The sequence below is a fragment of the Festucalex cinctus genome, chromosome 6 (assembly GCF_051991245.1).
Source record: "Festucalex cinctus isolate MCC-2025b chromosome 6, RoL_Fcin_1.0, whole genome shotgun sequence".
Taxonomy (NCBI): domain Eukaryota; kingdom Metazoa; phylum Chordata; class Actinopteri; order Syngnathiformes; family Syngnathidae; genus Festucalex; species Festucalex cinctus.
Genome location: NC_135416.1, coordinates 5,244,471 through 5,270,530, shown reverse-complemented (window position 1 = coordinate 5,270,530; position 26,060 = coordinate 5,244,471). Strand labels below are relative to the sequence as shown.

Below are 26,060 nucleotides of genomic sequence, written 5' to 3'. Positions count from 1 at the left end.
TTCGGAAACGGTAGTCGCTGAATAGCTCAGCTGACTTCAAACTCAATCAATCTAACTTTATTCAACCTTTCTTACATTCAAAATGCAACTCAAAGTGCTGAACATCCATAATACAATAAAAAGAAACACAACAGACACACGAAAACCACAATATGGCGGGGCACAGAAGAACCCTGTAAGGAAAGGCACCCAGGAGGAGTTCGTCCACAGTGAGAGGGATGAAGACCAGCCATCCATCTCTGTGTGGAGGCTCCCCCATGAGGAAACTTTGGACTTTGGAGGATAACAGCTGTTGAGAACAGGAGTCCTCAACCATCAGTGATGGGACATTGTGATTTTCTAGGAATGTAGTACAATGGATCATTTGAAAATACAAACACCGCCAGAGAGTTATAGAAATAAAGTGTTGCATATTATTGGTAGAGCTGTCAAACGATTAAATTTTTTAAATCAGTTTAATCACATTAGAATTTTGATTAATCACGATTAATCGCTTGATTAAAGACTTTTTATCAACATTTTTTGTGTTTGTGTTGTAACTGAATCAAATGCCATTTTTAGCATATGTCGCGGGCCAGTGAAAAATGGACGGCGGGCCGCAAATGGCCCCCGGGCTGTAGTTTGGACACCACTGAACGAGTCACACCAATGGTTCCCATTTAGATGACTAGCGGGCGACAAAATCCACCAATTAGTGGTACTGCATCTAGTAAGTGACATGACTCAAGATAAAAGACAGAAAGCACTGCCGGCACATTAAATCCTTCAAAGTCCAACAGAGAATGAAGGAAAAAATTCAATTGGACGATCAATAGCGGCGTCTTCAGCAGATAAGCAGCCATTCATCTTCGACTTTTTTTGTCGTCAGAAAGAGAAACATTGTCCTCACTTTCCGCATTTCCATTTTAATTACATATTTATTGTGCAGCCGTCGAGTCATTTTGAAACTGCAAAGCGCCCGACTTCCTCCCCATTAAGCCAATTTTCATTGCCGCGCATCTCCCGCGCTCTTTCCCGCCAGTGCAAATGTCGGCGGCGTGGAGGCCCGCTAATGCTCTTATCTGCACGCCGGCAGCAGGAGGCGAGGAAGCGGCGCGCCTCCAAAACGCTGTTTACCGCCGCTTTGGCCGTCCCAATGCTGCAGTCAGACAGCGAGTCAGTCAATAAGTCGGCCACTGTAAAATGTGGCGCTGACAACTGGAGGCATCCCAACACGCACGGACGCCCTAAGTGGGAGGTGCGCCGCTTTAAGGCTGCTCCCCACCCTGACAAAATACTCGGTGCTACGCTACCGTGACAGGCTCGGCTACAAGATTTTATGCATTCATGCAAATTTGTATGACTTTCATACTCATTGCTTACTTATAAAAGCAAAAGTATGGCTAAGGCTGAACATATAAAAAAATAATCTTTTTGAGTTTTTTTTCACCTGTTTTCTGAGTTTGGTCATATGTCATTCAAGCTGAGCTGCGATTGGCTGTTACGTGAGCAACTGTGATGTCATTTTCAGTCGACAGCATGTGACAACATGGCTGCCTCCTGAGGTGGATAAAAACTTGTGGATTTTGCTGCTTAAGTCATTCAAACCCAAAAACGTATAAATACGTTTTTTAATACTTTGTCCTGCACTCCCCAAAACATATTTATATGTTTTTTTATTTAATGCTAGAGCATACAGAATGCAGCTTCTGACAAGAAGAGGTGTCTTAAAGCAATAGTACGTATTACAAAAAACGGCCAGCAGAGTATAAGAGATTAGCCAGAGCCATGTTGCGACAAACTCTTTTTCCCAGTGTTTTCAACAAGTTTGTCAATAATGTTGAAACTTAGCTGTATTCTAATGCGTATTGCTGCAAAACGGATATAAATATATGTTTTTTTCCTGATGAAAGAAGAGATACTAATCTTTCTTTTGGTAGGCTCCATGTTTTTACAGAAACAGAACAGAATTTTCTGTGGACCTTGCAAAATCAGTCAAAATCCAGTAAAACAGCTGGGTTGCTTCAGTGAAAATGGCTGCGAGTGAATGAGTTAATGCATCGGAACACCGTTTTTAAACCGGTGGGGCCGCGTAAAACATACTGTAAAGAATATTTTGGTCTTGACTTCCCCTTTAAGCCTTTGCGCATAAATCTTTGATTATTTTTAAGATCCCTCTTCATCAAAGTGTCTCCAATGTTGCTATTAATTCAATTAGCATTGAGGTGGCCTTTCAAAGCCCTCCAGGTAATCGGCTTTGGGGCCAAAGTATCCACTTTCATCATTTACTATTCCATTAAATGGCTGTTTTGGGCCAGAAGTGACATTTAGCGAATAGTGAAAGCTGCACCATCAGCAGTGAGGAAGTGAAATAAGAAGAGGTTTGACTCCACAAGGTCGCACCCCCCCGTGTCAAAATTTCCAGGCCTGTTGTCATGGCGTCCCTGTCCATTCCCCCCAGTGATTCGGTGTACATGCGCAGCCTGTCGTAGTAGCCGCTCTCCCTCCCAGATGCGATGTGTGTGATACAATTGAGTCCTCCACTTTTATTACCTTTCGAAATAAGCATGAAGAGTGCGAGCGATCGAGGGGGTGTCGGTTTCCAGAAATTGCGGCGTAGCGACAACGGAGGGAAGTTCGAGGGTTAATCTGCTTCCCTGAGAGAGGTTCAAGTGTTGCCGTCCCCATTACGTTTAGCCATTTGAGGACACTCCCTCAGTGTGTTGGTTTTTCCAATCCATGTCACTCATAAATGTGCAGTACCACTGAATGGTTAGTTAAACCACATCAGCTGTCAGTCGTCACATACAGAACCCTTAACTGGTCTGTTGCTACCTTCACTCTTCAGTCTACAATACTGATTTGACATTTGTGCCCCTCACTAGTCATACAAAACAGACGTCATTAAAATTTGTAATCATAATTAATCGCATGACTTCAATAGTTAACATGATTAATCGCAAATTTTACATTTGTTCTAAATATACAATAAAATGTTTTCATACTCTTGTTAACATAAAAGTGGGAAAAAATATTAAACTACTAGAAATATGGCTGCATCTTTTAGCTAGTGATACAATAATTTCATTATAATTCATAAAATTGAGTTAAAATTAAAAAGATGTACTGTACTCTAAAAAACGAGTGTAATATTTTGTGTTGGTCATTTTTCTGCCACTAGATGACATAATGGTGTATATGCCACGAAAGAGGCGGGACTTTTTTTGCACATCAGCTTTGGTTCCGGTTCGGTTTGCGACGTGTGGGCTGCGTCAAAATACTTGTGCTTCCGACTTTGTGCCCCTCGGTTGCGCGTTTGCAACCCGGACCGGAACCAAACTCGTGCAAAATCACGGAAGTTGGAAGACCCGCCTCTTCCGTGGCATATACCCCATTACATTTGTAAGACGGTGACAGCTCAGTGCATTTATTTTATTTTTTTAATATATCAAGAGCTATCTAATCTTTAAGTCTAAGGGTGTGAATGGACATGAGTACCTGGTCCTGTCTGGAGGTGGTCTCTGTCAACGCAGCTGTGGGACGCAGACTCGCACACTAAGGGACACTGCAAAGACATAAAGCACAATACAATTAACAGGGATAACATGAACATACAATAACACACAAAGATCCTGGCGGTCAACGTCCAACCTCCACACAGAAGCATTCAGAAGAATCTTAGCAGCGCAATGACTGAACCCGCCCGCTGAGGCTTTTACTGATTGCCCCGTGCCTCAGATGCTTATTGAGGCTACCATGGCTGGAGCCACAATCAACTCCCCATTGTCGCTGCCCTCTTCACTTGAAATGAAATGAGGCCCTTTTTCACACTGCCCTTAGTGCGGCATGCCGTTGATGAACCCCGTATGAGTTGCGAGGGCGTGAAGACTTAACGCTGTGGCAGACCGCACAAGGTTTGATGTCACGTTGAAAAATATGCTCCTGAGCGGCATTGCGGCGACGTCGCATCCGAAACAGATTTGCATTTCTGATATTTCTTGGACTGCTGGGAAATTTGCGAGTCAACTTCACTCACGCCATTCTGAGTGTACCTTTCATACAAAAGAGCGACATGGGGAAAAAAACCAAAACAGACACCTTTGACAGTGTTTATATGACTGAATGCATCCTAAAGATGTACAAATAAAATTGACTTGTGTACTAGGCCAAGGCTACTCAAATATAATTCCTAAATTGGCGCAAATACAGTTTTCAATTAGTTAAAATCTTAATTTATCAAGGTAGGTCAAGCCACATACTGGAATATGCAAAACAAAATGGACACCAAAGTGTACCGCTTCTTTGTTCGCTTCCTTTCAAAGTGTGTTCGTGCCAGAATTGGTCGCAATTCACCACAGCGCTGTTGCCCGCCTATCACGCAGAAGGTGCCGACCTTGTGTGTGCAAGCCTCACATGCACAATGAATGGGCTTGTCAATGCGCTGTCAGGATTAAGTTTGAGTTCATGACCTTTAAGTTGTGTTCTCGACCGTGAGGTCAAGTGTCTGTTTTGAACTGATGTAACCATCATATAACCATCACCTAGTTTCAACTAGTTTTAGGCTATGTGATGTCAATCTTTAATCCTTTAGGTGATATCTGGACCTATGTGATGTTGTTCTTTAGTCCTTTACTTGCGAGAAACCAATCAGATCAATTCACCATCTGTAGGTGCAGTCTGAAAATTGTGGTGTTTTGCCGGATTATTACTTTCTGTCCCTCTGTGCAACTCTCTTTGTTTCTCGTCTAGTCAAGTTTGTTCTACGCCTCGCGATGTGAATAAATAGTAAAAACCTTATTTGTGTCTGCGCTTCTGCAACCTCCAGTACATGACAAATGCAGCTCGCGGTCATACTACAACGAGAACGCCTACATTGTCTAAAACGTCTGATCTAGGAAAGGGCCGGGACGGTGGCACAATCTGGAAGCTGAGCACATAAAATGATGAATAAATGTACATTTCTTCCAGATGCTATCCATAACAGCCTTGACAGGGTTTTATGTTTGCGACGCTCACGTCGAGGCTTGATGCATGAAGTCTGGTCTCCTCTTCACACAAATTGTGACAAGCGGCCATTTTTCTCGCTGCATGAGTCATTGAACAAGGTTAGACAGGCAAAGCTGTCACGGGAAAAGAAGCATAATGTTGGCTAGGCCTCATCTATCAGCAGCAACAGTCAGATACGCGCCACGGCGCTCGTGGCGTACGATAACGCTGAGCAACATTTCAGCGGGAAGAGGTCTCGGAAGACGAGCCAGCGAGTTGAGGAGGAGAGGAACGGCCCGGGGGCCGCAGCTGTAAAACAGACACCGAGACCCCCACCCGCCCCTGCCCCAATAGTTGTCAGCATGTGTTTCATGGGCTCATGATCAAAAGGTGATCAGAGGCTCGCTCCTGTTTTTTTTTTATGAGGTCACACACATACAGAATTCATGAGGGACACACACATACATGTCCCTCCCTTCATCTTCTCCGGCGGGAACAACAAACACAAGGAGAAATGGACAAACTGACCCACACCTGCGGTGAGACTCTCTCAGTCATTATAAAAAGCTTCCAGCGGGGATTTGATAAATGTCATGTGAATCTCAGTCTGCATTTTTTAAATAACTGAACTCTGTTGCATGTTTCAGCATTTCATGTTGCTCAGTAAATCTGGCTGAGAATTTTGTTTTTGGCTGAGATGAGTTATTCAAGTTTCTCTTTGCAATTTAGCATCATTGCGGACCCCTGACATCATAAGCGTAAAGTCACACGCGCATACCTGTATATTTGTTTAGTACGATGCAGTTTAAATTTGGTAGTAATCAGACAAAATGTCTAGGAATAGTCTTCTTTGAAGGGCAACCAGGAATGACCAAATTGAACCTAATGCCGCCATATTGCTCTTCATTTTGCCAAAATAGTGATTAATCAAAAAGCAGACAGAACCATTGCTAAATATTCATTAGTAATAATAATAATAATAATAATAATAACAACAATCTGTGGATTCTATCCAGGTACCTGCTGAAAAAGTCACCTACTCACAATTTTTTATTTATTTGTTTTGCTCTTTCTGAAATACAAAAAGATTCAATAAATTGTATCTTAAATCATTTGCTCCCAAAAACATATACATATGTTCTATTTTAAATGCTTTAAGTGTCCCAAAGACGTATTTATACGTTTTGTGTTGTTGTTGTTGTTGTTGTTTTTTTTATGCTAGAGCATACAGAAGGCTTTAATGCAGCCTCTCAACTGCAACGAACGGTTGAAGAAATGGTAGTTGCTTTAATCTTTCTTTTGGTAGTTTCCATGTTTTAAATAGCAATAGAACACAATATTCTGTGGACCTTGCAAAATCAGCCAAAATACAGTAAAAACGGCCGGGAGTAAAGGGGATTGCTTCTGTGAAAATGGCTGGGAGTCAATGAGTTAAAAGGTCAGGAAAGTAATCCAGTCACTGGTGTCAAGGAAGCTGTAATTGCAGTGGTGCCGCAAAAATACTCATCGTAGCATAAATTAAAAGAATAGCAATATTGGCATTGTACATTGTAATGCAAGAGAATGTAAAGAAGTGCATCATGACTTCATTAACGGCCATTAAAATTGTGCTCCTTCCAGAATAAAATGAAAAATTGGAAGTGTACACATCTTGTCCACCAGGGGACAGTCTAATACAGACATACTGTACATATGACACAAAGAAGAGTTTGCCAACTAAGTGGTTCGATAAGATGCAGCAATATTTTTTTTGCACAGGATAAAGAATTTGTGCTCTGCTATTTGTCTACAGAGTAAATCTTGTGCAGCGTGTCACAAAACTCCATGGAGGCAGGTTAGACTGGGTGTTGGTAACTGGACACATACTTTTTTTGTTTTTTTTAATTAGTGTGAAATTGTATTTTGGGACTATGTTTATTCAAAATAGCATAGAAAAAAATGCTTATTTTGCCGAAAAGCATACAGTACACACACACACCACACTTAACCATGTCCCTTTCCTTCATCTTTTGCTGCAAATCTAATACAAGAAGAAATGAGCAGTGACAACACACATATGCACCAGCCCACGCACAATTTTTTTGTCCCTCCGTCTTTTCCAGCAGAAACACACAAACGCACAGATCGCACACACACTCATTTCCAGTTTTTATCATCTCCCTCCCTTCATCTTCTGCAACACACACGGAAGACGGACGCAATGAATGACAACACTCACTCACACACGATCGCTCGCTCGCGCGCACACGCGGAGAGCGACAGTTTCATCACGGAAACATGGGTAGATTGTCAGTGACACTGCGGAGCCTGGCAGGGAACCTCCCTTCACCAGCCACGCGAGTGGGCACAACCCAAAGTCAGTCAGCCATGTGCCAAGCCCTCGGCCAATTATATAAGACAGTGATGCATGTGTGTACACACGCACACACATAAAACTCTCAACAAAGCAGGTAGTGTGGTTAAAATAAAAAAATAAATAAAAAATAAAAAGCCACAACGTTTCTGCAAACAAACCCCGGTTGAAAACTCTCCGCTGTAATACACACAAGTTCATTGAGGGGGAAAAAAGGGACCTCTACTGAGCATGTGCGGGCAATCAGGAAGAGTACGTACGATGTCATTCTTGGTGTGTCGGCATCCCATTGGGAATGAGGGGAAATGGTCTTGTTACTCCCCCGTGATGGTCGCTTTCGAGGGGAGGTGAGTGCTTTGTAGGAGATTAATGCGTGCGCGCACGCATACTGCAAATCCCCATTAGGCCACACTGGAAGTCCTCTAATCTCATTGGTGGATTTGAGCCGTATTACGAGGTCCTATTTCCCCGATCATCAGCCTTACGAACACTTTCCACGCAAAGTACCCCACCGTCGATGGATTTGGTGCATCTGCTCTTTTTTGCATAAAAAGTCACTTGTGTGTAAATTATACTTTACATTGAAACACTGCATCAAAGTTAGATTAAATTGGTGAAAAAAAAGTCAAATAGTTGTGCTGCAACTAGTGAATATTTTGGTATTTGGTTTTCCTACTGAAAATTATTTAAAATCGAGTATTTGGAGGAACACACTTTTACTTGGTTAAAGAACCATCGTCGCAACAGAATGAATTCTGAAGTCTACAAAACCGTTTTGTGTGGCATTTTATAGAAAATTGCATCCAAACCAATCGGAAGAAGCTTTATGCAGTCATGATGACAAGATGATGACACAAAACACACTGTCAACACAACAAAGGACTTCATCAGTGCAAGGTCTTACATTGGCCAAGTTAATTACCGGACCTTAACCCAATAGAGCATGCATTTTACCTCCTGAAGAGGAGGCTGCAGGGAGAAACCCGGAGAAACAAAAAAAGAACTGAAAGAGGCTGCATTAAAAGCCTGTAAAAATTGAACTGAAACCCAAATGTCTTCAGTATACAACAAAAACTAAGGAATTGATCATACACTTGAGGGTACTGTATCCAGAATAAAAATTCATTCAATTAATAATGACAAGTCCGACAAACGTACCTTTTATAAGTAAATCCATCCATCCATCCATCCATTTTCTGAACCGCTTGCTCCTCACAAGGGTCACGGGGGTGCTGGAGCCTATCCCAGCTGGCTATAGGCAGTGGGCGGGGGTACACCCTGGACTGGTTGCCAGCCAATCGCAGGGCACACAGAGACGAACAACCATCCACACTCACAAGCACACCTAGGGACAATTCGGAACGTACAATTGACCTGCCATGCATGTCTTTGGAATGTGGGAGGAGACCGGAGTACCCGGAGAAGACCCACGCAGGCACGGGGAGAACATGCAAACTCTACCCAGGAAGGACGGAGCCTAGACTCGATCCCGAGTCCTCAGTACTGGGAGGAGGATGTGCTAACCACTGACCCACTGTGCTGCCCCCTTTTAATAAGTAAATAAGTGAAAATAATGATCACTTCAATGCTTCAAGGCAGAGTTTATCTTACTAGAATGAATTGTTTCAGCAGTATTGTCGTTATACTTTCAATTTCACGCACCCCTTTGAAAGCATTTTCAACCAAGGGTACTCGCAACACATTTTGGGAATCCCTGCTCCTTTGTTTTCCGCTTTACCTTCTGGGACGGCGCATCAGCGGTGATATGCTCCGCTTCTTCCATCTCACCCATCTTCAGTCGACTCACCACCACTGTTCCGGCTGCGCACCCACCATCGGATGACCTGAATGGAACAGACGAGGAAAGTGAGTGAGTGAGTATGATTGATAAATAGATAAATAAAATGAATGAATGAATGAATGAGTGAATGAATGAATGAATGAATAAAAGTGAAGCCTTGTGAACATTACGGGCAGAAGTCTAATAAGGGCAAAACTCTGTACTACTTGGTTGCCCCTGAATCTGAATGATATGCTTCCAATTCTGTGGGAAAAGTTAAGGAACCACAAAGACATGCTTGGATGATTTTGGTTTTCTGTGACCAAGCGTGTTCCCATACTGCTTCCCACTGCAGATCGAGTTACTAAGGTTAAGACTAAAATGCACACATGGACATCACGACCAATCAGTCAATGACTAACATCATATTATCTGTCCATGACTGCATGAGCAGAATGTCGGTGTAGTTATTTACTCTGTATTATTTTTTTTTATAAATATTTTAAACAGGTCATTTAAATTATTCATAGTGCATCTTTAAAAGAAAATCAAATAATTACGAAAGTATTAAAAGTCTCAAAAAAGTGACTATTTTACTTTTATTAAAATGAATTACAATTTTGATTATTAAAAATAATAAAAATACTTATTAAAAAAAATCTTTTTTTTTTTTTTTTTACAATTGTTCAGACTAATTTAGACAGAAAATTAGTATTTTAAATATTGAACAATTATTTGATTTATTTTTTTTCGAAACAAATATTTATTTTATTTATTTATTTTTTCATTCATTCATTATTTACTTATAATTATTTAAAAAAACAATTAGAAATGATTTTGAAAGGAAATCAGGTGTTCGGATACCTGCCAAGGAGTGTTGAGATTATTAATTAAGAGTGAAGAGTTGGCATGCTGCTTATGCCTCTGCATAGGGAAACTAATGGAGCCCAGGCAGGGTACGCTCCATATAACGCTCCAAATGGCCGTCTAATAACCCCGGTGACGCGCTCTGACGGACGCCAAATTGATACCACAGATTTCAAACCGCGACGCTCCCCCTTTCCCCTTTCCTATTCGATAAAGTCGCTGATAGAAAGTCTATGGTATCGTCCCACGCTGTGGAATCAAGAAAAATGATCCCCAGGTGTTACACGGACAACATGGAGTATTGTTAATGAGCTCGGTTGCGCTCCAGCCGCAGGAAATATCGGGTACCGGCCGCTGATCAGGCAAGACAAGTGCGGGGGGTGGGGGGGTACGTGAGGGGAGGAGGAGAGGGCGGGTGGTGACGGGAGACAAGAAAAGGAAAAGGATGGCGATGGAGTCAAATTAGAGATGCTCTCAGAGATAATCCATCTTGGCTGGCCAGAGGGAAAAATCGGATTGCGCCCGCGGGACAAGAGCAGACAAGATGATGAGGAGACGGACTTCAGGGGTGGTTCGGAAATTCAGATGGTGAGGGAGGAGGGAGGCTCTAACAAAAAGTCCATTTTACAATCAGAATATTTCAGCAGAAAAGATACAATCCTCCCAAAAACACAGAAAATGGAGGGGAAGAGATCTTAAATTGTTGATGAAAAAAGCATGAATGGTTCATCGGAGACTAAATTGTCATTTGTCATTGATTTTTACTATGGGTGTCAAAATTAGTGCGTTAATTTTGAGTTAATTTAAAGCCCCTTTGACGCTACTAAATTTTTTTAACACACGATTAATGACTGCCCCGTACTTGGAAATCCTGTAATCGGGGAATTCCAGTCACAAGGCAGGATACACATCCACGTTAAAATTTAGCAGTAATAAATTTAATAATAATAATGCATATATTTGTGGAGACTGGAGTCAAGTTGTATTTTACAATTTAAAAAATGTGCTGAAGTTATTTCACGTTAAAGTTTAGATTGTTCTTAATATGAAACACAAAATGCACTGAGCTGTCACCAATGTCTTACAAATGCAATTATGCCATCTTGTGGCAGAAAAATGACCTCAACACAAATGAATATTGCACTTATTTTTTTTACAGTAGAGTACATCTTTCTAATTTTAACTCAAGTTTGATACATTATGAAATTACTGTCTCAATGACTAAAAGATGCAGCCATATTTCTATTAATTTAACATTTTGTTTCCATTTTTACGTTTACGAGTGTGAAAACTTAGAAACATATTTTATTGCACATTTAGAAAAGATATTAAATTTGCGATTAAACGTGAGTTAACTATTGAATTCGTGATAAATTCCGATTAAAATTTTTACTCGCCTGAGACACCTAATTTTTACAAAAACTTGTACTTTGGTTTTAGAGCACCTAATGATTGCATTTGATGCTAACAAAAAGATAAAAACCTATAAATTAGGTCCATCTTTTAACAACCTGATAATGATCATTTTACAGATTTTTACAAAAGCATATGTTTAATGTTTTTGTTTTCACTTTCAAGTCCAGAAGCCCCTGCTGGACCCTCACCCCCGCCCCTGCCACAAAGTAGACAGAATAGCATTGCCTGCTTTATAAATTCAATCAGTGTCTCTCGCCGGACACCTGTCACAATGTTTGCTCTTCCATTCCCCCTCCTCACACTCACTCATCATCTCGCAAAACTCGAGTCGCCAAAAGTCACCCCGACTTTGCACAAACGCCGTCATGCACATCACCTAGGGAAGCGAGATTAACATGTGTCCCCTTCCATGAAAGCGAACCTGTGGGGAGGGGAGGCGACACTCCCCACATTCCAGCTGCTCCCTCCCTCACCCTGTTTTTTTTTTTTTTTTTTCAAGACATCTCAATCGTCTAATGCAACCTCCACAGGCTTGTATTTGAGTCCAAGCCAAACATCAAGTCAACACCTGGTGGCGGGAGCTACTTGGACGTGAGGAAATTAAATCGTTCCAGTTGGCCAACATGATTTGATTTAGCGCTGCTTTAATGCGACATTGTAAAAGAAAGTTATAAAAAGAGGTGTAGACGCATTAATTTCCTCGCAGACTGTGGTGGCACGCCCTTCCTGGGGGAATATAGTGAGTGTAAAGGTTGGAATAAATGTCCACTTCGTCTCCTCCCTTCTGGGCGACTTTTTTTTTTTTTTTTAAAACATCTATTTGGCCCGCAATCTGTTTCATGGCAGCACTTCATTACACACCTTTGTGAAAACGACAGATACGATGCTGTTCAGACGGATGACTCCGGGAAGTTGGCACGGCTGGCGGACAAATATTTATCAGGGAAAAGTCTTCAGTGTAACAGACAAAACCGTGTTGTTGTTAAACCGTGAGCGGCGATGAAAGACCCATCGCTCATCCTTCATCATGGCGGATCCTGTAAATGATCATCAAAACCAAACCTGCTTATGATTGTCATGACTCGAGTCATGCAGGAGGTATGTTTGGGTTTTGTCTCGAGTCATGCAGGAGTAATGTTTGGGTCTTGGCTCATGTCTGGGGTCACGCCTGGGGTCACGCCTGGGTTGAGTTTGAGTTCATGACCTGTTAACTCATTTGCTCCCAAAGACGTATTTCTAAGTTTTTTTTTTTTTTTTTTTTTTTTTTTACAGAAGGCTTTGATGTAGCCTCTGAACTGAAGGAAACGCTTGAAGCAATGATAGTTATACAAAAACAGCCAACAGGTGGCAGCAGAGAGTATAAGAAAGCAAACAGGGCAATGTTGCAAAAAACTCTTTTCCCCACCCTTTTAAACATATTTGTAATGAAACTTAGCTACATTCTAATGCTAATTGCTGCAAAATGGGAACAGATATAAATATACTTTTTTTTTTTCCTGATGAAAGAAGAGATACTATTTTTTCTTTTGGTAGATTCGATGTTTTATAGCAATAGAACACAATACTCTGTGGGCCTTGAAAAATCAGTCAAAATTCAGTAAATTGATTGCTTCAGTGAAAATGGCTGGGACTGAATGAATTAATCTAGTTTCAACTACTTTTAGGCTGTGTGATGTTTTATGATGTTTGGAACTCTCTGTAAGAACTTTGTGATGTCAGGAATCTTTAATCGCGTTACTGAGGAATCTTTTATGCTATATGATGCTTGTTCATGTCAGGAACTATCTGTAATTACTGGGTTAACAGCCAATCAGAGAATTCCATGTCAGTACTGGTACTCACATGTCTAGCCACAACCAATGAGATTGATTGACTGTCTATATAAGGGTCTGAGAATGTTGTGTGTTTTGCCGGATTATTGCTCACGGTTTCGCTGTGCTCCTCCGCTGCCCAAGGGGGGCCTGGCGTCCCGTGGTTCTCGATGCATTCTCGTTGTTTTTCGTTTAGTCAAGTTATGTGAATTAATAGTTAACACCTTATTACACGACAATGATTGGGTGAATTCTTTTAATAACCGTTTGTCAAAGTACAAGGAATGCGCTCAACCCAAAATGGCTGACTTCCTGTTCAATTGCAAGGCAAAGGTCCTTGAAACGTTTTCATCCATCAAATTCGTTTTGTGACATTGAAGTTATTTTTTCCCCCTAACTCCACTCAACTCAACTCAAACTCAGCAGGCTTATTTTTCATACTGAATCCTTGAAATGATCATGAAACTTTGATGCCATGCATCAAGTGGCATATCCAAAAATGGTAGGCAATCAAGGATACCTGCTTGCGATTGGGGCTCGTTCGGGCCAATTCCATAGTAGGAGTTTGTTAACGTACGATCCAAAATGGCTGCTACACATCACAATGGCAGATTTCCTCCTCAATTTGGGGCTTGGTTCTTTCAAAGAACATTTTGTTTAAAGTTTTAACTCAGACTGTCTCGGTTACTTGCTTCCAATTGGAATCAATGGCAATTTATTTTATTGTGATAAATACTGTACTGGGAAAAATCAGTTGTCGCTTTTCTTTTTTTTTTTATTAGTACGTAGTACACCGAACCACCTTCTGATCACAAACATAATACAATTGTTTGCAGTTACTTGGGATCAGAGCACTTTAGTTTGTACTATAAATTGTGTATTGAGCCACACTTTGCTTCACCAAGAAATGATTAATCCAATCATGCAGCAGCCAACTTTGACCAAACAAGTCTCTGCTGTATTTAGTTTGAAATAAGAAAAAAAGATTATCTGCGGAGAAACTACAGGTGGCAAGAAAATGGAGCTCAGCAGTAAAGTGAAGACTGAGGAGTATAAATTGCAGCAACGGGTAAGCTAACGTTTTAGGTAAGGTAAGCTAACGCATTTCTAGTCTGCTTGACCTATACACAGGACTGTCTCAGAAAATTAGAAGATTGTGATAAAGTCCATTATTTTCTGTAATGCAATTAAATAAGCAAAAATGCCATACATTCTGGATTCATTACAAATCAGCTGAAATATTGCAAGCCTTTTCATTATTTTAATATTGCTAATTATACAGCTTAAAAAGTCAAATATCCTATCTCAATATTTTAGAATATTTCCACAGACCAAGTGAAAAAAAAAATGCCATAATTATATTGCTTATTTAATTGCATTACAGAATATAATGGACTTTATCACAATATTCTAATTTTCTGAGACAGTCCTGTATAATAAGCATTGCTTTATGTCAACCTGCTGGTATGAGAAATAGTAGGTGAGAGGTCCTGTTCCTGACTGCAGCACGAGTGGAGGTGCAGTGAGCCAAGGTAGTGTGACTTTTTAAAAATGAATATGTATTGTTCCAAATTACTAGAGCAGTTTTAAAGTGTATTTCATGTTTGAAAAGCTCAGAAATCAGCCAACAATATTTTTAATCACAAATCGACTTTTCAATGTCAACATTTTTTTCCCCTTCTCATCAAAATAGCCTTGACATATCCTTTTGTTAGGAATTTGATTAGAACTTTCTTTCTCATTTTTCATCCTCTATCTGATTCTTGGTTCTATTGTCAAATACCAGCTCATAAAATGTTGAATAATTTAATTTCACCTTTACAAAAGTGTAGCAATAAATGGAAGATTGATAGTTGGAATTCGAATGAACCGAGGTCGAACAATTGTAAACATGATCACCAATGCCTAAATCAGAGGACGCAACATGACATAACTCTCCTATGAACGTGAATCGCCTCTCTATGCCCCGTGATTGACCGACGACAGGCACAAGCATTCCCCGTGACCCTGAACGGGTAGATCACGGAAGGATTCTGCGGCTTTCAAGCTCTGGGGGAAGTGCACGAAAGGGGCGATACACGGAAATGAAGAGCAAAACAACGTCAGCTGTGCGCAACCTTAGATAAGCTATCTGAGGAGAACGTTGAAAGAGTCCTTGACAACAAATCACGCCCGAGGAAAGGGAGTGTCGGCGGAAGAGGAGGAAAATAAACAGCGTGCCGGGATGCAGCACAGACGGGAACGCTGGAGCAATGCAGTCTAACACCGGGAGGGGTGTACGATGCGATTCTTGACCCATATAACGCTGCGTGCGTGGGTTAAATATAGCCACGGATGGCTTTCACTGAGGACAGATGCGGAACTCGTCGGAATGCGGCATGCCAGCTTTCGGCATGACGTATATGACTCAGCAGTAATGAAGCGTTTTGCTAATAAAAGGGTGACTGAGGGTCAGATGAAAGAGAAATCAACATGCTGACCACAGAAAAACTGTCATGGTTTGTGTTTTGCTCATTTGTTGGTTTAACGTGATATTTCTAGATATTTTTAGTTTCTTCTTATAATAGTATATAGTTCTTTATTTTCCATCATTTAACATTTAAATATTTTTTTTAACGGAAAAACTGGCTAAAATACAGTTAGTATGATTTAACGGATGTGTATATATGACTGGATAGCCGATAGCCCATACATGCAAGCCGTTGAAGCCACAGGGCGGCCATCTTGCACCTCTCATCTCGTGAGCAGACTCCTATAATAATGTGCTGGTATGTGCCGTTTTGAAGACCCCTTTATTCTTTTAACGCTCAGTTCCTAGACCACAATATTTGGTTTGGCAAAGGCATCTTTTGTTGAGTTACAGGTATAATTCTTTAATACAAAATATACAAATTTCCTCCTGTAAACGTCATTAAGCATATAATTTATACATGTACAGGGTGTTCCAAAATGGTTGACCCCATTCTAAATGCCCATATCTCGGAAACTACTTGATGGATCTTAATGAAACTAAATACACTTTATGCTGAAGGTCATAAGTTTTATTGGTTGAATTTACAAAGAAAAGTACAAATATTTGTTGATTCTATGACAGATTTTCATAAATGTTCAACACCAAGTGGCAGGTTATATTTTGGAATTACAGCCCAAGTGCTTTTAAGGACGTTCAGAACTTTCTTTCCTGTGTTTTGTGTAAGCTCGATATTACACACAAAAACTTGAAACGTTTCTACACAAGCTGTGAAAGTTTGAGGTCATTCCAATGAAAATTGTCAAAATTATTGGCCTATGAAATGGGGTCAAACATTTTGGATTAAGGCAAGTTTTACAATGTCTTAAGTCCTCTTGTTTATGTTTAACAAATTTAACAACATAAATGGTGCTGTTTCTACCTTCTCAAATGTTCTCCAATTGCGATACTATCACAGCAACATGTACATAAGATATAGCATGGAACTAAAAATTCCCAAGAATTTCGTAGCAAATTGTGCAAAATCCAACCAAAACAAAAACAAAATAATGATTCCCTTTCTGTAACTTCAGCAAGGAAAGCTGAGCGGCCTTTACAATGATCCATCAAGACATTTGGAATCAATCCAAGACACAAAGCGGCCGTGCACGCCGTTTCAGGGGCTCTTGCGAATTAAGCGCATGATGTTTCCCGATGTTAACGCCACAATTACAGTCTAGCCTCGGACCGGAGCGATGAAGCTAAGTGCCGATCAATGACAATCCAATGAGACGATGGACGGCGACCTTCGCTGACTCACATCCTCAACACTTAAAGGCTACGAGGGGTTCAACCGAGCTAGCGATGCAACAAATGAAAATGGTGTCACATTCGGAGAGAGGAGTGACTTTTAAGTGTAGCAAGCAGGGAGGGTAAACGCTGCCGCTAATGAGCCACGGAGGCCTCCTAATTATTTATACACACGCACACACACACACACACACACACACACACACACACACACACACACAAAAAAAGACAGGCTGATATGATCCGTGTTGAACAGATGCTTTTGGCGCTGTAATTGCTCCCAAAAAAGGAAGCCAGCAGCGCAACGACGTGACACCGTCACTAACGAGCTAACTGAAATGCGGGCGGTAAGTGTTAGCGCGCTATGGGTCAAGTGTGAGGGTTGGCAAATATGAAAAAGAGAGTCCAAATCAGACCAATAATGGTGATAAAAACAATGTAAAGGCGTCAATAAGTCCCCCGTACGTGTTTTTGAAAACATCAAAGTTGATTTATACGCACATCTTGTGGGTTCTTTTTCTTCATGTTTTCTTCTGTTTTTTTCTTTCTCCTTTCAGTGACACTGATTTTATCTGACTTTGTTTTTAGAGACATCAAAAACAATTTAGTCTTACAAACATATTGGGCCAAAACCTATTTCCACATTTGGTCAATTTCATATTTTGTCACAAATCGATAATATTGGTGAGTTAGCACTTGGTTCTGTTATTATTATTATTAAATATTGATCAAACTGAAGTGTTGATTGGTCAGTTTGATGATATATTGTTATTAATAGCTCAGAAGACCTTTTTTTTCTGGTTTACTGCTTTTCGATGCGAGGATTCTGCCATTTTTGTAAATTTCAAAGGCCATTTAATCTCCAACCAAAATAGCGTATGTTTCCATAAACAAAAATTTAAAAAATATTGTGCACTTCAATGTTCTTTGTACGCGTTTTTTTTTTTTTAGCATTCAAAACAATTTGGAGCCTGTAGCAAACCTAATAAACATGTTTTTGTGAACATCGCAGGCAATTTCATCCGGAGCGCTGTCGGGGAAACGTCTTCCAGGAGTGCACACAAAAGACTCATTCATCACACCTGCAAAGCGACTTATTGTTGAGCTTGTTGCCGAAAAAGAACTACTACCGCCACGTGTTTTGACTTCATAAAAAAAAAAAAAAAAAGCAACACGACACCCAAGCAAATAGCTTTTTATCGACTAACATTTCCGAGGAGTGAGCATCTTGATAAAGGGTTTTAATATGTGCTCGTGCTTTACAAGCGTCCGCCTGCATTTGGCTTGTTGTTGTGCTGCTGCTTTTTATTGCACACGGGAGAGACAGGATAAGATTGCAACAAAGTCAGACGAGTTTCTGTTCCTTTTATTGAGTTGCTCGCTCATTAGCATACACTCACACACAGCTAATCCCATTAATCTAGGAACAACCGCTCTGCCATACTTAGAAATAGACTATTGATTCACCTAAACTGGAGGTGTTTTTTGAGACAATCGCGTCACCTTTGTAACAGTTTGAGTATAAGGGATGGAAGTGGTAAACTAGGAATTACAAAAGGTGCTAGTTGGATTCTCAGTGGCTCCACAATGAGAATACAGAACCAACATTTTAATTCAAGATTTTTTTTTTTATTCTTTTTTTTTTTACGTAACACACAATAGTGGATAGAAATGTCACATTTTTGTAGTTAAATAACAAAAAACAGACCAAAATGACTTGTACAACTCAATGTACAAATGTTCAACAAAGTCATGTGTTGTTTTGACTTTGGTGGCCAGAAAGTGATTATGCGCTCTGTTGACTCTAAAAAAGGTGAAGCAAGTGAACGAGAACAATAATGTGCGATTTCGGTAAAAGAGAAAGCGCACACACCCAACTTTAAGATACAGCGGGGATGTGTGCAAACACACTCGGCAGGTCCCATAATCCACAGGGACGCTGTGGGAATGAAAGTGGAGAAAGAAAAGCGACGCAGACAAAGCTGTTAAGGTGAAAAATCAGAAAGAAAGAAAAAAAAAAATCACAACAGTGCAGCTTGAATACCAAAACAGCCTTTTATATTTTCAGCGCAGTCCGGCCTGACAGCGGTGGTGATGAAATAAAAAGAAAACATGGCCGAGTCAACGGCATTAATATAATATCATCCAGTGTAAAACATTAAAACTTTTTAAAGCAAACAAGAAAATATTGTCACCATAAATGACAATCTGGTTGGCGGCTAACATGACATAAGCTAACCTAGCATCGACATTTTATTTCAGTGCGCCGTCAAAAATAATGCCAAAATCTTTTTTTACACAACACTTGTAGACAACTCTTACTTACGGTAATAACTTTTGTGTAAAGTGCTAGTGTGTATATCTGTTTTTCACGTTTGTACTAGAATATTATTTAGGCTAGTATGCTAACAAATACTATTGAAGAGACTCACGTTACAGTAGTTTGTGTTGTCTCAATGTGTTGACCAAAAACATTGTAAATCCTCATTATTTCAGCCCTTTTCCAAGATGAAGAGTAGCAAACTATCACTGCTAGCCACCACCACCAGTTACACGGCATCCCTTTAGCGGAAAAAAAAAAAAAAAAAAGAACAGCCTGCCGAGTATCAGACGCAGCGTGAAGACGAACGGCGGACATGTTGATCTGGGGCCACGTGTGATAAAAGCGGATGCCTTCTGTAGAGGATTGAATGCGTATTAGGACGCCGGCAGCGGTGTGGTGCGGTGCGGAGATGTGGGCGTTTGCAAAACACGCAGCAGCGGCCGCAACGCTTTGACGAGCGACTAATGCACACACAATGAGGAGGAAGGCAGCGCTGCTCTGCGGGAGGTTCGAGCCGGGAAATCTAAATTTAGCTCAAATGTAACAAAGTGAAGTATGAAGAACACCAAGTTGCTTCTTATTGTGAAAAAAAAAAAAAAAAAGTACAGTATACAGGTTAGAATAAGTGTATTATTCCACATTTCTCAACAGATTCAAAAAGATAATAAAAAAAAGATTTAAGTATTGATGTATTCTGCACATTCAGGATTTTATATTACCAAAATTTCCACGATTTCAGAGATTCACACTTTTCGGTCTTCCACATTTTCCAAGACCAAATTCCCAAATTAATTCAGAAATTTTAACCTTTCTACCTACTTTTTCCACAATTCTTGTCCGATTGGAAACAGTCCAACATAAAGTATTATCTAGCAAATAGATTTTTTTAGGGATGAAACTGAATGCAGACAACCCAAAAACGTATAAAAAAAAATTAAAAAAAATGGACAAGTGAAAAACACGTTCTTTTTTTTAAGGGATGAAACTGAATGCAGATATCCAAAAAATGTTTAAAAAAATAAAAAAATAAAAAAAAAATAAAAAAATAACTTACCGGTATGTACATTTTTTTTTAGGGATGAAACTGAATGCAGAAAAAAAAAACAAATTAGAAAAAAAAAGGACAAAAAGTGAAAAACACTTAGGTTCATTTTTTTTTTTTTTTTTTTTTCATTTTTACCTTGGGATGTCTGCATTCAATTTAATCCAAAAACGTAAAAATAAAAAATAGGGGTAAAAAATGGAGATGAGTGAAAAACACGTCCTTTTTTTTTTTTTTTTTTTTTACGTTTTTGTGATGAAACTGAATGGAGAGATCCCAAAAACGTGAAAAAAAAAAAAAAAAAAAAAAAAAGTGTTTTTCACATAGCTGCGACGGTCATAGATAAAACCAGCGCTTTCTCACCTGGCGATGTTGGCGCTTGGCGGAGGTAATTACAGCATCATAAAGTGCTGCACTATGATGCGGCGTGGCCCAAACATCAGATAAGAAGCCGGCCGGTCTGGGGCCGACTCTCCCCGAGGGGACTTCCTCTCTTGTCACTCGCAGCGACATGATAAGAAAGGTCAGTCGTAGCCGCATGCGCCTTTTGAAAATCGGGTTACAGACGGCGGGGGTGCGGAGCTTCCTCCCTCTCTGTCTTTTAACGGGCTTGGCTGTTATCACTATAGACAAGGTGGCTCATCAGCATTCTGCATAGGTTCCTTCTGGATGTCTTACGGGAAAAATACAACCTGGTATAGGAACAGAGACTTTATGCAAATAGTGATGTCTACAGGGTGATAACAACGGCAGCACTGTTTTCTCCTCGCCAAAAGGCGACTGTACGACTGACTGGCTAACTGATAGACACCAGGGAAAGTCTTAACTAACTAAGGTTACGGAAACTTATTAAGTGACTGTCTAACTGATTGACTGACTCACGAACAAAAGAAAGGTGTTTACTGGTGGAATTATTACACATCCAGTTGTCTGACTGGATTGTGCATTGTCTTACAGGAAAAATCAAATCTGGTGTAGGAAGAGGAACTTGATAACAATAGTGCCACTGTGCTTTCTCCGCCGAGACTTTTAAGGCAAATTCTGACAGCACAATCGACACCAAACTGTCAGCACGAAACCCAAATTACAACAATATTTCATGCATGGCCATAATGGGAACATATGCATATGAATTAATAATGCTGAAGCCCTTTGCCAAGAACGCAAACCCGGCTAACCAGACCTTGGCGACAGCTGCAGCAAATGGAAATGGGGGAAGTAAAAGAATGACACAATAATACCCCAAACTGAGTCATTATGGTGCGATGAGTCACGGTTGCGCTTAATATTATGCATGAAGGTGCAGCATTCTGGAATCAAGACACAATAACAAATGTTGGAATAACACTCAGTGGCATGCACAACTCTCACGAGGGGAAGAGAATTTGAGAAATTTGGATCGGCACCTTTGCCAATAACCAGGCTTGTGAATATGCCAACATTATCTCATTATGAATCATACCTTACAGACAAAGGTGCAAAAATCTCCCGAATTAAAACTAACGAGAAAAATATTGATTACATTCTCTCATAACGAGTCAGGCTGAAACCTCATAAATTGCATCATCATTTGGCAAATGTTATATTTTCCCACAAATCTATACTATTGATCAGTCCACATGGTCTGGGTGTTATTATTATTATTTCAAATAATTAACCAATTTGAAGTGTTGGAAATGGCTTGCTCTCTTTGTTGATTCAATGTTAATGGGTGAACAAACTGAAAAGTGACAACTTGGATGTAGGTTTTGGCCCGATGCCAGACAATTGGTTGAACTAACTAACTAAATGGCATCTTACATAGCACACAATGTACCAGATCGTTTATTCCCTCACAGTGATAGTGATAAAATGACATTATTTTAACAATATAAATAAAGTTCAATCACAATACCACAGAGCTGTCAGAATGAATCGATTAATCGACAAGTAATCCATTATCCAATTAATTGATTATTTTAATAATCGAGTAATCGTTTGGAGCCATCTTTTTAATTTAAAATTGTCCAAATCGTCTGATTTCAGCAGTAATTGGTCACTGATTTCTGTAAGCCTTTAATGACAAAAGACTGAATTATATTCTGTTTAATCAAAATAAGACATTTGCAAACATCTTGTCATGACGCGAGTCATGCAGGAGTAATGTTTGGATCTTGTCTCATGTCTGGGGTCAGGCCTGGGTTAAGTTTGAGTAGAGTTCATGACCGTGCGCCAGAGTTCACGACCCGTTACATGTCTGTTTTGGGTATTGATGTAACTGCATCCAGTTTCAACTAGTTTAGGCTATATGATGTCTGGACTATGTGATGTCAGGAATGTTTATGCTATATGATGTTTGTTGATGTCAGGAACTATCTGTAATTACTGGGTGAACAGCCAATCAGAAAATTCCATGTCAGTACTGGTACTCACATGTCTAGCCACAACCAATGAGATTGATTGACTATATATATATATGAGTCTGAGAATTGTGTGTATTTTGCCGGATTATTGTCCACCTGTTCCTGTGTACAGCGTCCCTGAGTTTCTGTGACTCTCGATGTGAATAAATAGATAAAATCTTATTTGTGTCTGCGCCTTTGGGATCCAAACCTCTCAGTACATGACACATCTGTTTTTACTTTGGAAAACAATGACCAAACCAGTAACATAGTACAACATTAATCCCCTTTTAAAAAAATAAAAAATAAAAATCACTGTACGAATACGAAGTATGAAATAAAAGCCAATCACTGGTTAATAAATAGTAATCGGGGGTAAAAATGCTTTCGTCATACTAGACGGCAAAATTAAAATGAATCCATTTAGTCGATTAATCGACTGAATAATCGATATATTAATCTATTCTAAAAATATTCGATAGTGACAGCACTACAATACAGTTCTAATCACGATGACATTTGAGTAACAAGACTATCTGATCCGCTAACCATATCCAGGAAACCAATGTCTATCAGGAAGATGATGCAATGCCTTTAAAGGTGTCTCCGGCTTGGAGCAGCTCAGAGTGTCTGCCAGCTTTTCACCTGATTGCGAAATCCCTTCAGTCACACAAGTGTTTACTCGCCGCACTCTGTAACACAAACACTATTTATACGCTCTAAATAGAGGACATACATCACGAGTACCTGCGGAAATGGGACACACACGGGTGGCTTTCTCCTGCGTAATCATAACATATGACCAAATTAAAACCTAAATGTTTTGTCTCATCTTGCACCTCGTTATTACTGTATGTTTACCAGTGCTGGAGAGGACATTGGGTCTAATGTCTTTGGAGTGTTCCACAGAGCTAATGAGACATATTTGACTCCAAAATATGTTTTTATTGTGCTCGTTCTGGTCTCTTCCTCTGGGAAACGGTTAATATAATTGGCTACATTTTGTGATCCCCGCTGCTGCATCTTGCTGTTTGTTCCATAATTACAACAAGAGCGACGCAGAGTGTGCAGACCTTCACATAAGTGGTTGTCATTTAAAATATTACCCTTAGTTGAGGTAATCAACGCAAGAGAGTTTTTACAGAACAATGTGAACGGGCTAAACTGCACCGCCACGGAAAGGGAGGCAGGCTTTGCGGACGACCTAGCAGTTTTGAGAGTTTAGGAATATACAAATTAACTCATTCACTCCCAGCCATTTTCACTGAAGCAGCAATTAGCATTAGAATAAAGCTAAGTTTCCTCATTATTCACATTCCTGTTGAAAACGCTGTCAAAAAGAGCTTGTTGCAACATGGCCCTGGCTGATCTCTTATACTCTGCTGCCACCTGCTGGCCGTTTTTTTGTAACAACTATCATTGCTTTACGCAACCTCTTCATGTCAGAGGCTACATCAATTAAAAAAATAAAATAAAATCCTATACATACGTTTTTGGGAGTGAAGGACAAAGTATAACTAAAAAGTATTTACACGTCTTTGGGTTAGAATGAGTTATTAAAGACCTTTTCACAGTGTGTGTAAAAGCCAACATTTACTTTTTCCTGTGTCACTGTTCTGTATCAAAACAGATTGGGTGGGGGTGTTGGGGGATTTGGGTGAAACCCACGTCGGCAATTTTGCGCCATCTGAGTTGGGTGCTAGCCTCTCAAGTTAAATGTGGACCACTACAGCCATGTTGGGTCGAAAACCACTGATGTCTGACAACCATTTCCTTTACATCACAAAAGATGCTGGCACTGACTTCCCCGAATTACGTGATTGTGGGATGCCTTGTTTGTGCTGCAAACCCAATTGGCAATGACAATATTATGTCTTCCGTTGACTCTGTGGAAAAGGCAAAAGCAAATCCATAAATGCAATATATCGCCTCACATTTTAGATGTAGCAATCCTTTCCACTGTAGTCTGTGTGTGTGTACGTAAGTGCTCTGCTTTCCGACAAGTGTTGCCACTAACTTATGATTATATTTGCTCTTTATATGCTTTGTTCAGCTTCAACAGTGTGGAGCTGCAATATCGAGCTAAGGACTCAAGTGGTAATATAAAAAAAATGTTGCAGCAATGATAAAAACACAAAATAAATTGCCAAGCTGAGAAATAATATCAGTAAAAGGTATTCAGGATGTTTTTTTAGTTTTTTTGACAGCTGCTGGGGTTGTGATTTTTTTTAACTAAAAGAGCTGTAACCTGCAGTTGAGACCAAGATTTTGGGCACTAAGCAGCATATTTTGCCCCAGAATGACTTGATAATCTTGAGATTTCAGTGCATCGTGCACAGATTCAAGACACCCTGAACCGAATGCAGCCAAAGCCACCCTAAGAACAGAGGCCAAGCTTTATCCAGCAACACTGGATAAATGGTAAACTGGCAAATGGTCTGCTTTTTATATAGCGCTCTATCTACACCATGTGGTGCCCAAAGCGCTTGACAATGCCTCATTCGCACACCTGTGGCGACCGCTGCCATGCAGGGCGCCGCCAGGTCCACTGGGAGCAAATCGGGGTTCAGTGTCTTGCTCAAAGACACTTCGACATGGTCACCAGGGGTGAGGATCAAACCTCACAACCTCACGGATGGGAGACAACCACTCTACCACTGAGCCATGCCGCCCTGAGCCGTGGCGGATGGAGTAAGCATCCCCAGAGGATACCTGGATTTTACATTTGACTACAGAATGACGCAAAAGTCCACCATGTATGTACCGGTACATGTAGCATAAAAGATCCCCAGAACTAAACTGAAAACAATTTTTCTGCCACTACACAACAATTTATTCTCGAAAATTCTTGCCACTTGAGATTTCACTGTACCATGCACAGATTCAAGACACCTTGGTCCGGATGCAGTAAAACAAGACAAGACACTGGTGGGAGAAAGACCACTGAAGCTACTGCAAAATGTGGAGGCGGCTCAGTTATGCTGCTTTGCCACACATCCACCTCGGGGTGTCTTGAAACTGTTGAGTTTACTGTGAAAAATGGGCTGGGTTGGTTATGTTCTGTCTCTTCCAGCACAGGGTCTCCAGGAAGGATGTTTTTCTTTTTTTTTTTTTTTCTCATCAAAAACTCGAGGCGCTGAAAGGATTCCCGTTCTGTCTCACACTGTTGGTCATTGCTGTTGTCATGTTTCTTGGATGGGTTGTGACTGAGGGAATTGCCCATCAATAGTACTGTGTCAAATAATTTGAATGTCTTGAATTTATGCGGGGTAAAACAAAATCTGAAGACTTTTAAGAGATTCTGGAGCCAAATGAAAACCTGGTTTCATGTATCCTCTGGGGCTGCTTTACTACATCCGGCA

The 26,060-nt window shown here is 40.3% G+C and overlaps 1 protein-coding gene across 13 annotated transcripts in view; it reads right to left on the bottom strand.

The window, feature by feature from the left end:
- The window catches only part of inpp4b (inositol polyphosphate-4-phosphatase type II B), a 156,963-nt gene that overhangs the window by 40,973 nt on the left and 89,930 nt on the right, over positions 1-26,060 (bottom strand). For 12 of the 13 annotated variants that reach the window (XM_077525132.1, XM_077525139.1, XM_077525145.1 and 9 more), the window contains 2 exons: positions 9,057-9,162; positions 3,478-3,544 (listed from right to left, as the gene is read on the bottom strand). In XM_077525132.1, the coding sequence (XP_077381258.1) occupies positions 3,478-3,544; positions 9,057-9,162 (173 nt within the window). Of the gene's footprint in view, positions 1-3,477; positions 3,545-9,056; positions 9,163-19,384; positions 19,496-26,060 lie in introns of those variants that run through there. The other variant, XM_077525141.1, reaches the window with a different exon arrangement.